Below are 16630 nucleotides of genomic sequence, written 5' to 3' on the forward strand. Positions count from 1 at the left end.
CGATTTTGGGGGGGGGGGGGGGTTGGGGAGCAACTGGTTTCTTTCCCAAACTATTAAAAGTATTGTTTTTTCAAACGTAATACTTATATCATTTTCACTGCTTGATTCATACCTTTGTGCCATATTTTCTGTACATCTACATAAGACATCTTTTATATAGTCCACGACCACGCTGAAAATCTGATGTGGATCCTGGCCTCCCTGAGCCTACGTTGGACATCTGACCAACAAAACACAACAATGCCTGCCTTTTCTCTCTTGAAAACTCTGTAAAACTGATCAACCACTGGACACACACATTCCTCATATATAGTGTAATTTTATGCATATTCCATTCTGTGTCATATGTTTCATGTTCTTCACTTGCAAGAAACCACAATATCAATGAAGAATTAGGGATGTGCATTACCTGAGTATCCACCGGTTGACTTGATGTACATCTGACCGTACTGCTCTTCCACCATGGTGTCATACGCCTCATCGTCCTCCTCGTCCTCTTCGTTGTGGTACGAAGTGGGACTATCAGTAGTGGGAATGCTGCTTGCTCCTGGGCTGGTGCGCTCCCCCTGGGAATACTGCACCTGCTGTATGTTTGGGATCAGTGCCGCTAAGCTTGGCATTCCGTAGTAGGAGAACCGCGATAGCTTGAGGGGGGCAGTGGCCCCAATGTTCCCTCCTGCTGTGTCCCTTGTGGAAGGTTCTAGAGGCCGCTTCGTTGGATGGCCCGCTGGCTGCAACTCGAGGTTCTCGTGTTTTATCCTGGTCAGAAGTGGGATGGGCAGCGTCGGGGAGGTGGCGTAGGGCAAAGACGCGGGCTGCAACTGGTTGCATGGGCTTTGCGGCTCTGAATTGCCATCTTCGATCATGGTGGTCTGCGAGTCGCAATGCGGGGAGCTTACTTTGAACATCAAGTCCGTGCCTCGTTCCACAATGTGCTGGATCTGCAGGAACCCAGCGGTGTACATCACCACCAGCTGCTCGCTGGCAGCCATGGTGAGCTTTCCAGTGTAACAAAAGGAGAGGATCTGCTGGAAGCATGCCGGGGGCACAGTCGCGGGCAGCTCAAATGCGCTCTTGCTGTTGCCGCTAAACAAGTCCCGGAAGTACAAGCTACTGGCCGCCAGGACCGCCCGGTGAGCCTTGAACGCTTGCCCTTTGACCACGATGGAAACGTCACAATAAAGCCCCTGGATCCGCTGCTCATTCAGACAGCCCAAAACCGTGTTCCCAAAATTGGGAATCTCTATGTGCAACATCTGGGACATGACTGGAGCTCCTCTAGGCCTTCAGTGCAGCTGAATTCGGAGAAGGAGACATCTGGAAAAGGAGACAGCAAACAGACAAGTGTAAGATAAAGACCACAAATGAGATGAGCTGGTTTAAAAAGCATACAACACACTACCGCAAGGCAGGTGTGGCTCAAGGACTAGACAGCTGAACTTAAAACCAGGACACCATAGTTTGAACCCAATTTTACTCACTTGGCGAGATGGTGTGATCTTGGGCAAACAGTGCTATCTCGCTGTGTGCCAATTCACCCAACTGCCCAATTTGAATCCTCTACAACCAGGTTTGATACCAATAATACATTAAAAATCAATTTAAAATATACACTTTAAAATTACAAAAAGTCCCCTGAACGCTAAAAAAAAGCCGTAGTGAGTGAATCCTGGGATTTAATGTTCAACTTCTGAAATGATACAGGTGCTGCCGTCCCCAGCATCTGAACTTCCCAATATCTGAAGATTTTTTTTTATATACATATACATGGCCCAATGCCAGTTTCGAATTAAGAACATCCGAGAAAAGGGGGTCTCTCCGATGCATTTATACACACAAAAGGAAATGTGACTGCATATATACATCTGTACCCATCTATATATATCTCTTTATATATATAATACATATACATACAATGTGTCTCGGTTTTGTTGTTTTGCCAAAAATCGTTATCTCTACAGATCTGCTTTAAACACCCCCCTGGCCGCATTGGTTCCGTCATGCTGGGGTCACCTCGGGTAATGCCTCGCCTCTGGCGGCCTCAGACTGAACGTGCAGACTAATGCTCACCGTGTATGCATTAGAATATTCCACTGCCGAGAATGGGGGACAACAGGCAGGTGGGTGAGCCCTACGATTCTTCAGGCGAGACTCGGTGGGCACCAAAGGAGAGAGGCTGGCAGGTGGCAGCAGAGGCGAGAGGTCGGACGGTGGCACGGCGGGGGCATCGGGCTCTGAAAGTTGCACGCGGCTTCAGGGCGCGCGAGGTGTCTGCGTTGTCTATACCGGGAGCCTTGCTGCAGTGCGAGCACACACCCCGTCTGGCACACGGTAGCACAGACCGATGCTGCGTGTATAAACAATGCACAGCGTCTGGAGCGGAGAGCACGCCATAGCTGTGCAGACAAGGCTGGTAAGACCCCCGGAGCCCCCGTCTCGACAAGAAAGGCTGAGTTGACAAAGTGCAAGGCTAGCTCGCCAAGTCAGACAGCGCCCCCACCCCCTCCCCCTCGGTGTCTGGGTTGATGTCAGGCAATGCTGCTGCTGCTGAGAACAGAGTCGTGCCTATCTCAGGTGAACGTCGATCGGTTCTGTCCTGAGGGGCTTTCAGTGCATCAAACCTTTGAGTGAGCGGCCACTGCTGGTCCACGCAGGCTGTCTGGAGAACATTAAGCAATGCCAGCCCCTCCCTCCCCCGTCCGAGTGCTGAGCATCCCATAAACAGCACTGCCTTAAGAGAAAAGCTACAAGAAACTCAAATAAAACAGGTTTAGATGCAGCTGGGTGCAAAGGTATTTACATCAAACACGCTGCAAACAGCAAGGGTACCAAGGTCTGTACTCCAACGTGTTTACAGACAGCAAGGGTACCAAGGTCTGTACCCCAACGTGTTTACAGACAGCAAGGGTACCCAGGACTTTACATCAAACATGTTTACAGGCAGCAAGGGTACCAGGTCCTTACATCAAATATGTTGCAGGCAGCAAGGGTACCCATGTCTGTAAAACAAACCTGTTTACAGGCAGAAAGGGTACCCATGTCTTTAAATCAAACATGGTGCAGGCAGCAACCCTACCCAGGTCTTTAAATTAAACATGTTACAGGCAGCAAGCCTACCCAGGTCTTTAAATTAAACATGTTACAGGCAGCAAGGATACCCATGTATTTAAATCAAACATGTTATAAGCAGCAAGGGTACCCATGTCTTTAAATCAAACATGTTATAAGTAGCAAGGGTACCCATGTATTCAAATCAAAACATGTTACAGGCAGCACGCCTACCCATGTCTTTAAATCAAACATGTTACAGGCAGCACGAATACCCAGGTCTTTAAATCAAACAAGTTACAGGTAGCAAGCAACCATTGTCTTTAAATCAAACATCTTACAATTGACCCATGTCTGTAACCAAACATATTTGGAGCCATTAAGGGTACCAGTGTCCCTGCAGGGCGTGTCTAATACCACAGGAAGCTATTTAGAAGGGTCTAAAGTGCGGGTGCATCGTGGCATGGAAACCCCTCGGTGCCCATGGGGAGGCTTCCTGAAATAACTAAATTCCAGAAAGTTGAAAAGCAAAAGCAGTGAACCGTCCGGCCAGTGGCAGAGAGAGAGGGAGGGACAAAGGGCGCAGAAGTTGGCATGTGTGGAATAAACTATTGGTCGGGGCTCCGGAAACGTAGTGAATCTCTCGGATTTGGGTCAAACAACCTGCTAAACAACGCAACGTCTGCTGTATATCCGGCAGCCGGACCAGTAACGCCGGTTCACCGCTATGCGTCCAGTTCAGTGTGGCCACTGGGGTAATCTCTGCATAGTTTCAGTAAAGAGGGTCCCTTACAGAACTTCAAAGACCCCTCCCCACTTACCTTACCAGAGCAGAGCAGGTTCAGAACAGGACGCTTCCGCGCCAGACTCCAGCTCAGCATCCGGGCTGAAATGCAGAGGACCACACAAAAAAAACAAAAAAAAAAAAACAGAAGAGTTGCAAAAAAAAAAAAAGCCCAGTGCTTGTGTGTGCTGGAGCCGCCGAGGCTTTCCTTCAAGTCGGAGCTCCGGTGCAGCGCTGCGCATCTCAATGAAGGGGCCGGTCCAGATTAACATTCAGCCCGCTCGGCGCGATGAATAGAGCCCTTTCATTCGGAGCCCAGCAAATGCCAGTTTTCAAAAGCCAGGCTTGGAAAGGGAGGAAAAAAAGTGCGCGGTGCCCGGGTGCCAGAGGAATGCTGCGAGCGCCGGCCGGGCCAGGACGGGCGCTGATGAGTCACCGCAGTGCACAGAGGATGGCAGCGGCGGCGGCGGCGGCGGGCGCAGGGGTGCGCGCCCAGGAAGCGCTGCGCGGTGCCACGGCAACTGCCAAGGCGCCGCGCATCGATGGCGCACTTTTACATATGAATTACGCCGTAAAGTGCCTCCGCTGCCGCCCAGAGTGTCCAGGCATCTAAACTATTCCAAACAGTCTGCGGAGCTGGCGGGGACGGCGCTGAACTCCTCCGGTGGAAGTGGGGGGGGGAGCTGCTGACGGTGGTGCATGCCCACCCCGAGTCTGGCAAGCCCCCCGGCACCCGCCCCTGCCCCTCCCGCCGCCCCGGTGATCATTACAGGGTATTTAAATATTAAAAGCCACAGTTCAGAAGTGCAGACGCAATGCTTGATGGCTGCAGCAGCCGCCGCGCAGAGAACATGGAGGCGCAGAATGTACCTGTCTCAGGCGCGCGTGGGCGGCTGGAGCGTCTTTCTACACTGCATTAACAAGTTTGCTTCTTGAAACGTTTCAATTCCATCCGCTGAGAGACTCTTAAAGATGCAGGATGCTTTAAAAAGTTCATCCACCATAAAAGTTCACAGGCGCTTCTTTCTGGGCTATTGGCCAACACGCCCCCACGAGGACCTCTTCATTCCACGCCCTGGTTAACCAGTAGCCCTAAGACCACCCTCTTCCCTCCACTCGGGAACATTCGTGATGAGACATCAATAATCATGCACCGATCAATACAACACGCTTCAGACACAAACACATCCACAATGCTTTCTTTAAAATGAGCCTGCGTAAGTAGCGCCTCTTTCATGCATGCTCCCAGATAGCACCTAGCCAGCAAGTAGTGCCTGCTGCCACCACTTCATTTCTTCATCATCAAGCAATAATACACATTAAAACAGGGCTAGATCAGGGGGAACAAACACTGGCAAAGGCAACCTGTCTAAGCAATGTAAGCGCTATTGGCTTGGTCAGTGCCAATGTGCTTCAGCATGGCATGGCCAGATGGTCAGTGTACCCCAGGCAGACGCAGCACCCAAGTGCCCGCAGCGTACAATGTCAATTTAGAAAGTAAAGTTAAAACCCATGCCATTTGTCCATTATGCAGGTATACGCCAAGATTGAGCATCACAGAGCGTCTTGGTTTAAAGCTGTACTATTCTGGCAGCCCCTCTCAGTCCGACAGTCTGAAGGCCAAATGTGGCCTCGAGGTGGGTTAGACCTCAGCACCCCAGGAATACGAGCTTCAGAATGCAAAGAAAAATCCTGGACTAGAGCAGCAAGACATATGAACGTCACAGCTGTTATCCTAGTTTTCAAGGTTAATGGGGCTACTTTAAAGTTGCATTTTTGGTGTGAGGGTACAAATCCCAGCATGCTTATTTGTTGACTGAAAATGCTTCAGCGCGGACAGAAGTGGGATCTTTTGACAGGAAAATGCACTAGTTTATGCTACTTACCACAGGCAGAGCCACTGACTTGCACTCTTCTGTGCACCGCCCACCCTCCCCCACCCGATGTAGTCACAGAAGGCACCAGTCTGATTGAAGACCTCAATGCGGTCTAGACTGCTCCCACACAATAAATACTACTACAGTTGTGCAAGGTTGTGATGGGAGTCGCTAGTGGAACCAAAGCAGCTCTGACGATCACCCCAAGATCCCCCATGTCTGTATCCGCTGCCACAAGCCATATCTCCCACTACAAAATTCAACCTATTTCTCTCTCTCGTCAAACACAAAAAACTTAGGCAAAACAAATGCAAGCAGTACCTGCAACACTGGGGCACACAGCCCCACCCCTCCCCACCCAAAAGAAGAAGAAAAAAAACACTGAATTGCTGAATAATGTACCGGACGACCATCACTGGTGTGGCATCTTCCACGATGAGCAGTATTTTGTAAACTTTGCGTATGGATAAAACTTTAAAACGTGTGTTTTCTGTGTTTCTATTCCATTTACAAACAATAAAACGTGCACATGAACTGGAAGCGTTTTCAGATGATCTACGAAAGAAAATGTAAATATCTAATACTATACTTGTTTCCACAGCACTCCCCCCACCAACCACCCCCAAAAACCTTTCAAGTACTACTAATTTACTAACAGCAGTTGACCAGGAAGGGCCACATTAGGAAACAATACGTATTTGACTGTAAACAAGTTGGCCACTAGGTGGTGGTAGAGCGCAATACATTTCCCACAAACTAGTCTATCAGATACAGCAATGAGTAGAAAACACACCAATACATATTAATATCAGAGAATTCAACGAGTTCAAAATATATACGCGGTTTAATCTGAAAATACCCTATTAATAAGCAGGCGGGGGTAGTTTCAGTCCAGACCTCCTTCAAATATATTTATTTTTTTACAGCGAGTGTTGCTTATTAAAATGAAGTTGCTTAAAATAAGTGAGTTTTCGACGTGCTTACGTTGGATGGAATAAAGTCGTATTTGCAGGACTGCCTGGCGGGACGGGATTGCAATCATCTGCTAGGTGAGGTCCAGTTAGGGCAAAATGTTTACCCCTTGGAGCGGCAGAAGACTACTTAATCTCCCATCGCGGGTTGCAATTTACATTAAGAAACAATACCCTCCCGAGCCCCCACCTCAATCAAATCACATGCACGAAGAACAAGCAACAACGGGTTATTAAGTAAACATGTGCCACTAAAAAACAGCATCTGACAATTGATCTCGGTCTTTGAATGCTCAGCAAAAGTGACTAGTTAAGATTTACAGGCCTGGTTACAAAAACGGAGTGGAGCTGGCAGCGCTTGGAAACAGGCTTGCTCGTATGAATTGCTTTACAAGAAAGAAAAAAGTAGTTCTTAACAGAAGCTAAAATGGTGACCAGTGGATTGATATAGTACTTGGTCCCTGCTCTCAGGGACAGCTAAACACAAGAAGAGGCATGACAAATGCATGCCATGGACAAATGGGGAGAAAGAATAGGAGGGCAACGATGGAGCCAGCAATTGGGAAGCCTAAGGGAGGGCTGAGCCCACAAAGTATATAAAACATGTCTAGGAGCAGAAGCGCAATCGCGGTCTAGCTGGGACCTAAAAACTGCCAGGAGAGAGGCAACTTTCAGTAGGCCAGATGCCTGGGTGAAGGAGTCAATTATGTTACTAGCAAGAGAACAATGATGCTCCCTGCTGGTGGAACTTAAAATGTCACCTACAAAAGCTAGCCCAGCCTCGGATAACCTCCGGGATCACTGATGCCACTGCTGTTCACATTAATGCAGCCTCCAAACGTTCGAAGATTCCAAACCCACCCATCCTATGTGCCAACATTGGAAGCTTTTAGAAAAAAAATTACAACCCTCCAATAAAAAAAAAAACACATTGAATTTAGTGTTCAACCATAAAGCACTACGAGAGAACTCAAATTACGCAACAGCAATGCGTTCCTTATGTCTATATTCTTTTCCCGTTTACTTCTAGCTGTAAATACATCTCTTACCACCCATCCTGCGTTAACTAGGGCTTGTTGACTCATTCCAATTCACATTTCTAATAATAAAAAATAATAATGATGTACATATTTCTGATATTGGTAATGTTGGTGCTCATCACTTTACCATTTTCCTTAATATTTTGGCAACTGAATAACCTAAATGTATGTAGCCCTTTGTAATCTTATTCCTGAAGTCCACATGTCTATGCTAATAAGAGTGCTGCAAATATATTAAGTGTCTATTGCAAAGCCTCTCTGGAAACACTAGCCCCTCCCTTATGAAAATAGCATCCAAACATTCCAACCACTATAATGAAGGTAGGAAACATTAGGGTCTTGGTCATGTTTTCCTACATCTGAGCTAGGTGTTCCTTGTGGTGGTTGTGCTACTCATTATTATTATTATTATTATTATTGCATTTATTGAGTGCACAGCTACCCGGAGGTTTCCCGGCGCTTGCCTTGGGAACCCGTCCTGGCTTTTCCCTGTGAGATACCCCCTACAGGGCATCCCCAAGGTGAAAGCCAGGCATCCCGCCGCAGGGGGCCGTTGTGGAGATTAAGCAAGCTTAATGCCCAGAGTTGCAGAGTGAGAACTCATGATTAGAGCAGGCACCGAAGCGAGAATTATCGAGTCCGTGGACCTTTGAGCTCAAGACCCTGCCGCGTCGGGAATTGAACCCTGGTCCCGGGTCTGACCTCAGCTTACGGGTCTGCCTGCTCTACACCGTGAGCCACACTTCTCCACATATTTCATATTTAACACATACCTTTAAAACGTCCAATAAATGTTAGTTTTGTCAGCAAAGTGATGTACACTTGTGCCGAAAATTCACAAAGTCTAAGTCAAATCTGTTTTTAGATTTGGTGTACTAGGTGTTGCAACTAGAAGATTCTGTAACCTTTTGTAAAATGTAACATATACACACACACTGTCAGACAGCCAAAAATGACATCCATCTTTCTTGCTAATCACATTGCTGGGACCTCTAAACTACCACAATATTAGTAACAAAGTATTTGCCACCACTGAGGCTTTTGAAAATACAATGTATGGCCTTCCATAATGCTGTCAAAAAACGGCAATTTAAATGCGGTTTCTGGGAGCCAAAGGACACTTTATGCATGATGAACAAAACACTGTGATGTAGAACAGTTTGAGAATTTTAAGATAATGATTATTAAAGCACTGTGAATACAGCAATATCACACTGGGTGTCCTACATTATGTTAACATTGTACACGGGTGTCTGGCCACACCAACTTTGGCATTTTGCTCAGATTTATGCACATTTAAGTGACCCATTTACTTTACTTGCAATTAACATTGGGGCCAGTAATGTAGGTGTTATATTGACTTAAACTAGGTATTTTTTATGTAGTCATTAAAGTTCGTTATTTTCCTCTGAAGAATCAGCATTGTCAGTATTTTGTACACAACTGGTGTTTTTTCAGATAAATCCGTTCGACAAAACCACCCATCCTCCCCTGCTTTCTGATGAAAAGTTAATATCTTCTTCACACTACAAACCAATTTTATGGCATATAATCAACTGTTTTGCTAGTAGATGGCCGCTTCCAGTACTGGTACCTCTTAAAGCCATGCTTATTTAACCACATGCTTGTCACTCTGCACAACACAGTTTCTGTAATATCTTTTATCATTATGTTTATTTAACCATAAGCCTGTCATTCTTGGCAAACCACAGTTTCAAGTAGCTTCAAAACTTTGATCAGTGTTCTCCCTCAGTTTTCATATTAATGAAAAAACACAATTTCCAACCGAAAGTTTCTTTAGATGATCAAAGCACCTCCTAAAATCTGTGCTAGTTAGTTGTCTACTTTTGATCACGGTCATGTTGCACGGACAAAGCACATTCAGTTATATTTGTCCAATTAACTGCTGCTTCCGTTTAATGGTGTGAGTTTGCAACATGAAAGCCCTTGATTAAACTTTGAAGAATGTATCCACTAACCCGCATGGCAAAGCAGAATTGTTATCTTTAGTGACTTTTACTGAGATTTATAAGCTGCTGTTCCCAACAATTGGGGAATCCTCACAATTCCCTCATCAGTCACACAAGCATGCTAATATAGGGTACTTCACAAAATAAAATAAGCAAAAGTTTATGTGAGTGTTGATCAGTATTGATAACTATTACACAAGAGGATATTTTGAACTGTAGAAAAGATTATTAAATAAAAATTAGTTGGTTAAACCTGTAGTATGCCATGATTTCTGTTTGGAACCGAGCCACCTAATCATTGGTGTGCTCATGGCACCCACGGAAAATATCAAACTGTATCTTACTCAAGATTCTGAAATCTTATGATGTGTGGCTAATACTACCCTCAGTTCAACAAGAATATTTGTGCCAAGTTGGGGCACCCTCAGGGAGTTGCATTCTCTACGTATCTACACTTCTCTCTGCATCCTGCAGTCAAAAGTTCTTGAACAAGTTTATTACTTCTCCTGCAGGTGTAACTGTAGACAAACAAATGTCTGTTTGTTACATTATTAAGGTCAACTTGCTCCAACATCATCATATCAAAAGGAAAACAATCCCCTCCAACCATGGCAGTCACATGAAATTGCTGTAGATCAAAGAACTGATGCATGCTCCTGCTTATGACACTATGCACAACTTCTTCCAGTGAGATCACAAAATTAAGAATGCTCTAATGGAGGTAGGGCATAACACAATGCGGTTTATAAATACATTTGTTTAGCTTTTATGTAAAGAAATGATTACAAGTGTGACAAGAAGCATTGGATCTTACCATGAATGAGGGGGCAGAGGCCTTTAGAAGGGATGGACAGTAGGAGCTATAGACGTGCACTGTTTGGGATAAGAAGGCGGAGCACACTGAGGCATACATTTACAGCCAAAGGGCGGGATTTGTAAAATCCTCTATTCCAAGTAAAAAAAGACTTCATGGTTACGCTGGGAGAATCTAGTAATCAAATTAGAAGGGTTTAAATGGGGTAAATTAAAACATATTTACGGATATAACAAATATATACACTGCATAGTAAAAGGCAGTTTATGGGCACTGCTGAAAGCAAACTAATGAATTCTGGTTAAATAAGCAAGTTAAACAGCAGAAAAGTGATCTGCAAACAAGATTTTTGTTTAGCGGATGTTGGTTTGGTGGCAATACTAAATAACTTTACTAAAATGAAGCATGAGGTACTTATTTTAATTCAGTCTCCAAGTATCCCCCTATCACACAAGGAGTAAAAGTCATAATTCTAACTTCTCAAAAAACAACTTTCTCCTATTTATACCCCCCTAACTCCACTGAGCTAGTCAAATCATTCCACTGGCTTTTAAAAAAGTTTTGTTCGTCACAGGATGTTCTAGCGATCCAAAAATGAGCAAATATACAATTAGAAAATTCAGATTTATTCAATATTTTATTAAATAAATCCACTAAAAACAAACTCAGGCGAGGCTTAAACAGTGATGAGTGCAGTGCACTTTAGTAACGTCTCACTGAGTGCCAAAACCCTTTAAACTACCCAGTAGGAAGGTGGGTGCGAGATCCTGCAACAATTCCCTATTGTCACCAAACTTTTCTGCACCTGTACTTGTACTACTTGAACAATTCCATTCTTTGACTATAGACAATTTTGAACTGTGCTATCCTTTTCAATTCAAGATGACACTCCCAATAGTTAGGGAATGTTCTATCTTTTAGGCATCATCAAACACTCAATTAGCATCTCTTAAAAAACATAAAACCGGATCAGATCTAGTCCTGCAATAAATTGCAACGAGCGACACCAAGCAACAGCCTGAAAGGGGACACTCAGATTTTCAGCAGTTTCATACAATTCGCACCAGGGCTACATTCATCCTGCCAAGCAGCACGCGACAGGATTTTAAAACGTAATGTTATAAAAAAAAACTTTTAACTCGAATTTGCCTCTAAATGACAGCAGATAAATATAGCTCCAACTATTAAAGAAATACATATTTTAAAAAGAGCAGTGTTTCTGTTCCAAAATGCGAGGGAACACATTAAACATATATTCCATGCATCACTAGGTAATGTGAAGTTGTGAGATGCTTCATTTGAGAGAGAAATTCCCGGACAAATCTTTAAAAAAAATATATATATTTTTTAATGTGCAGTCTTTCTGCCTCCCATCATGTGCTCTGTACGTCAATGCCAAGTCCAAAGTAGATGCAGCCATCAACTCTAGACCTGCATCAGCATCATATACCCAGATGATGTAGGTTTGCGCTCCATCCATTGATACCTGGAACAACTTTTGAGGATGTGCGTTACTGATGTACAGATATAAATATCCAGCTTGGGCCAAAGATACCATAATGTGTGTATAACCTATATATTTCCAGTGCGGTGGACGACGTAATAGGTCACAAACCTGGTGTATATCCAGTCCGCCGTTTTATAAGTGCATTACAGCCCATGGGACGTTTAATAAAGTGGCCGAGATATCATAACTTCAAATAAGGGCCATCATTTATAGTCAATGTGAAATGGAGGTTAGCCTCGAAGAAGTATCACAGATTTAGGTGTTTTTTAACAAAAATATATGTTCTTAAAAGTCCACTGTAGTTTGTGTAACATGATGGACATGCATCCAGTCCATTATAGGGTCAGTTCCAGATATCAGCCCTACCTTTGCTTTTCTCACGAAGAAGCTCTTGTTGGCACTCCTAATATGTGGCCAGGCTGCTGACTGCCGCAGGTAGAAGAGATCAAAACTAACAATTGATTAACCTCTTATGGCCATGAATATAGATTTTCTTTTTCGAAGATGACAATTTTATCGCGATCATCATTACCATTCTTAAAATAAGAGTTTTGTCATTTATCGCCAAAGGAAAATAAGCCATCAAGACACTGGGTTTCATGCCTTTTGTGTGTGGCACACTTCACATTTGTTTCCTTATGGGCACAATCCACTTTTGTTTAAATTAAACAGTAAAAATCGATCATGTAAACCACAATGCATTAGGAGTTAAGACTGTATCGATAAATCGCTTTTCCCAGGGGTTGGGAAAAGGCAGTTGCTCTTGAGTAAAGCTCCAAGGCAGTGTGAAGAAACTGGAACTGAAGGGCAGTCCGACAGCTCCTTGTACAAGCCACTACTGTCCACCAGTTGGGCTATCAAAAGTATCAACAGTGATTCCAGTCCAGTTCAATCAGGGGATATTCTCGAGAGCTACCAGCAGTTTCACGGATACATTGTTTGGTAGCGGTCTATCGGTGCAATGCAAAATTCTTTGGGGGAATTAATGGTTCCCTTAGCTCTATCGGTATACATGTTCGTCTCGTCCAAGGCGACGTCTTGGTTGGGTCTTCATCAGTAAGGGTTCCAAGGTTCTATGAGTGGAAAGTAACTATTACCACTGAGACAATGGGCTCACATATGTTTAAATGACAGTTCCAATAAGAGCCATACTTTTTGAAGGTTGTGCCACACAACCTAGTGTAAAAGAGAAGGAAAGTGCTTCAACATGAAGTGCTGGTGTGGAGGACACTTCAGTTAGCGTGCATTGTCCTACACTAAATGCTTGTATTCACTAGTATTTGCAGGAAAAATACTGCTAGTGGGAATCAATCGTAGGCTAAATATAGTTGCCATGCAGGTGGAATAAACAGTTGAAGTTTGAAGAAAGGTTAAGTGAAGTAACCAATCGTACCCAATCATACGTTCACCTGAGTGTTGGGCCAATGATTGTCTCTCTGCTGGCCATGAGTGTGTAAACTTACCTCTGGACCATCAATCCTTCGGTCTCGGATACAGTAATAAACCGCTGTATTTGTAGCACTCTAGTGTCTCGTGTGGAAGTACTTCGAGTGGGTCCTGAGCTTCCTTATGGCAGCCTGTCCGGAGTAAGGGTGGGATGTAACACGCATGATGTCATAGCTTCCCATTGGGATGATGGCAGATGTAGTTGGTACGAGTGTGTTGTAGTTGTTCCTTGCATACTGTACTAATTTCTGGGGGACTGTGACATCTTTCGGAAGTTGTAACTAATGTTTGTGACCCTCAGTCATGCTGGGCATGGTTGTACAAGGGTTAACTGAAAAGGAAATCTGTGTATGCTTCCATATTTCAAGACTTCCTTTTTACCATGGATAGATAGGCACTGTACAACACAAATCACCGATTAGTCCTAAAGATAATTGGGCTTTACTGAGAAAAATGGGGAATACCACACAGCAAATCTTTGCACTTCAGCCTTAAATTGGCTAAAATCCCTCCGAACAAATACTTTTTCACCTTCAAAGAAAAGTTTAACTTCCAAACAAAAGGAGAAAAAATAAAGGATGCTTCTTCGCTGCAGAAAAAGAACATTTAACCATAGCAGAATTTGAAAATAAAAGCATTTGCAATGAGAGCCTTTTTGTAAACCAGACAGAAAATGTGGTATTGATGGGAGGAGGGGGGGGGGGGGGGGGGGGGAAGAGGTTGGCAGAATAATTGAATAACTATCAATGGATCAACAGAGGCCTACTGAACACTCAATTCACAATCAACTACAGGAATGAAAAACATCAATTGTCTTGACAAAGAATAAGAACAAATCTATGTCAGACTGTTTCATAACCAAACCGATAGAAATACAATTTTACATTTCAAAAGTAATCGACGAAAAAGAAAAACATGAGCACGCTGAAAAACTGAGTGTCAGACTAAAACACAAGGATACTCTAGAGACGTTTTTCTAGGAGAAAGAAAAGCAGAGTCTGATAAACCTCTGGGAACCACTCACTGAACCAAAACAATGCACTCTCAAATGAACATGTTGTGCCACCATCTTCGGAGAGCATCGAACATAAAACATATAAACTATATATAGCTACTGGCACACACTAGAAGCATTAGAAAGTCCCCTACTGAAGCCAGTGCTTGTATTTCACCAACAACAACATTTACAAGATCAACAGGAAGAGAAAAAGAAATCACCCGGAAGACCAGCTCCCAACAATCGACATAACATGGAGGGTTTCACAATTTTGACATGACACCGTATATACAGATCCTATTTATACTCTGTATGTAACCAAACAACTGAAAAAAATGGATTTGTGATCAAATAAATACAATGTAGGTCATCTCCTGCCCTTGTAACCTTATTCACATTGGCAAACAGACCAAAATTACATTAAGATAAAGACTAGATCAAGGGTAACGTGCAAAAACCCTAACGTATGTCTAGTTGTGGCAGTCTCAGAAAGGAAACAAAATGTCCCTAAGTCAAGGCTAAATCCTCTGTTTACTTTCAGAAACGACCCCACCTCTGAGGGTTGGTTAATAAAAAGGAAAAACCAAGTGGAACATATCAACATGGCGTCCTTCTTGGTACTTGAGCAATCATGGAAGTATATTTGCTGCACAGACAAGTGCAGCTTCATCACAAAGGTACCCACCAGGCAGGGTGGGATGCCTCAATAGGGGCTGGACCTTTGCTGGGGGAGGGCAGAGGTGAGGTCTGACTCAGCGGGATAGCAGCCGCTCGCCAATGGATGTCCTTAGCCTTTGTAGGTTCAGAAGTTACACCATCTTCTTAGGTTGGCCTGTATCTGTTTTTTTTTAAGACACTGAAGACAGGTTAGAACACCGGCTGTGGACAGGCGGAGAGAAGGTTATGGGTCACTGAGACTGACCACCGCGACTCTTCACACGCTACCCATGAGGTGGCAAACTACTATTTTCTCTCTGGACGTGTAGAAGACACTACTGAGTCCGGGTCCATCAGCAGATGGCAGCACCCGCTGGAGCATTCTATCTGCACAAATAAAGTGATAGGATCTAAAAATATCAACCAAGGCCCCACTACTGGTCTCCTCCGCAGGTAGTACTTTTACAAATGTGACTCGCACACAACAGGTCTTAAATCACCGGTAACTGCTTGGAGGTCCACTGATGGCGGCAGGAAGAGGCTTCTTGCTCTTCTCAAAACCTGCAACTGTTGGTTGAGGGATCCTCTCTGATTTGGCTCTCAAGGAAGAGGAATTTTCGTTTTTGGAAGTGTTTGGAAACATCAAAAGTATCCCCTACTCTTCAAAACTGAAGAAGGTATCCCAAACACAAAGAAAGTGATGCAGTGGACCTTTGTCTATGTACCTGGTGGATGTTTCTGATGTGTCACACTTGATGTATGTGGGTATTCCCACTGGGTATTAGTTTATTGTTCACCAATGCTGAAATCGATGAAGTGTGTATTAGGCTTGGAAAAAATAAATACAGGCCTCGTCTGCCATCTTATCCAAAGTTCCACGTTATTTGGGCACTAGGAAGGACAAGAAGATTCTCAAAACCAAATACTGCAATAGCCAGGTTAGGAACATCTTTTATTCTTAACTATTCACACTGTTTGTCAATTGCTAGTTTCTGCTGCCTGAACCTTGTGCCAATTCTTCACCAAGGGGACCAGACCTTATGGAGCCAGTCACTGAATTAAGACATGGTGCCTAGTTCACCGCTTCAAACTCCAGGAAAGAGACAAAGGCAGAATTTTCAACTCACATAACACTACATGTCACAAAGCGTTTGTAGGTTGGCCATATTCTGGCCCAGGCCGTGCTGAATACTCCCATAGAAACTCTAATATTTTACTCTTTTCCGCAGACCTGTACTGAGTTCCATAGACAGTAGTTCCCACTGGATTAGAATAGAATGGGTACACTTTCCCATTCCTACTTTGCTTTGAATTTTTGGAGGGAAACTACACAATACATTTGCATGTTTACAAGGTTTGCATTTAACATTCTTAGCTATTTAAGTGCTGATGCCTCTGTTGCGTGGGCACACATTTACTATGTGCAATGCTGCTTTTCTCTTCTCAGCAGCTAAATGATCAAGATACCTGTTATTTGGTTAGCTTTTTTTGAGGGGCATTTTATGTGTGATAAAGGCAA

General features: G+C 44.0%; 1 protein-coding gene across 6 annotated transcripts in view; it reads right to left on the minus strand.

Annotated features, from left to right (window-relative positions):
* NACC2 (NACC family member 2) overlaps nucleotides 1-16630 on the minus strand; it is a 388129-nt gene that overhangs the window by 90367 nt on the left and 281132 nt on the right. For 4 of the 6 annotated variants that reach the window (XM_086921006.1, XM_086921005.1, XM_086921004.1 and 1 more), the window contains one exon: nucleotides 410-1317. In XM_086921006.1, the coding sequence (XP_086777132.1) occupies nucleotides 410-1265 (856 nt within the window). In that variant the 5' untranslated portion in view covers nucleotides 1266-1317. Of the gene's footprint in view, nucleotides 1-409; nucleotides 1318-3869; nucleotides 3973-10504; nucleotides 10641-16630 lie in introns of those variants that run through there. The other 2 variants (XM_086921009.1, XM_086921007.1) reach the window with 2 other exon arrangements.

The sequence above is a fragment of the Lissotriton vulgaris genome, chromosome 5 (assembly GCF_964263255.1).
Source record: "Lissotriton vulgaris chromosome 5, aLisVul1.2, whole genome shotgun sequence".
Taxonomy (NCBI): domain Eukaryota; kingdom Metazoa; phylum Chordata; class Amphibia; order Caudata; family Salamandridae; genus Lissotriton; species Lissotriton vulgaris.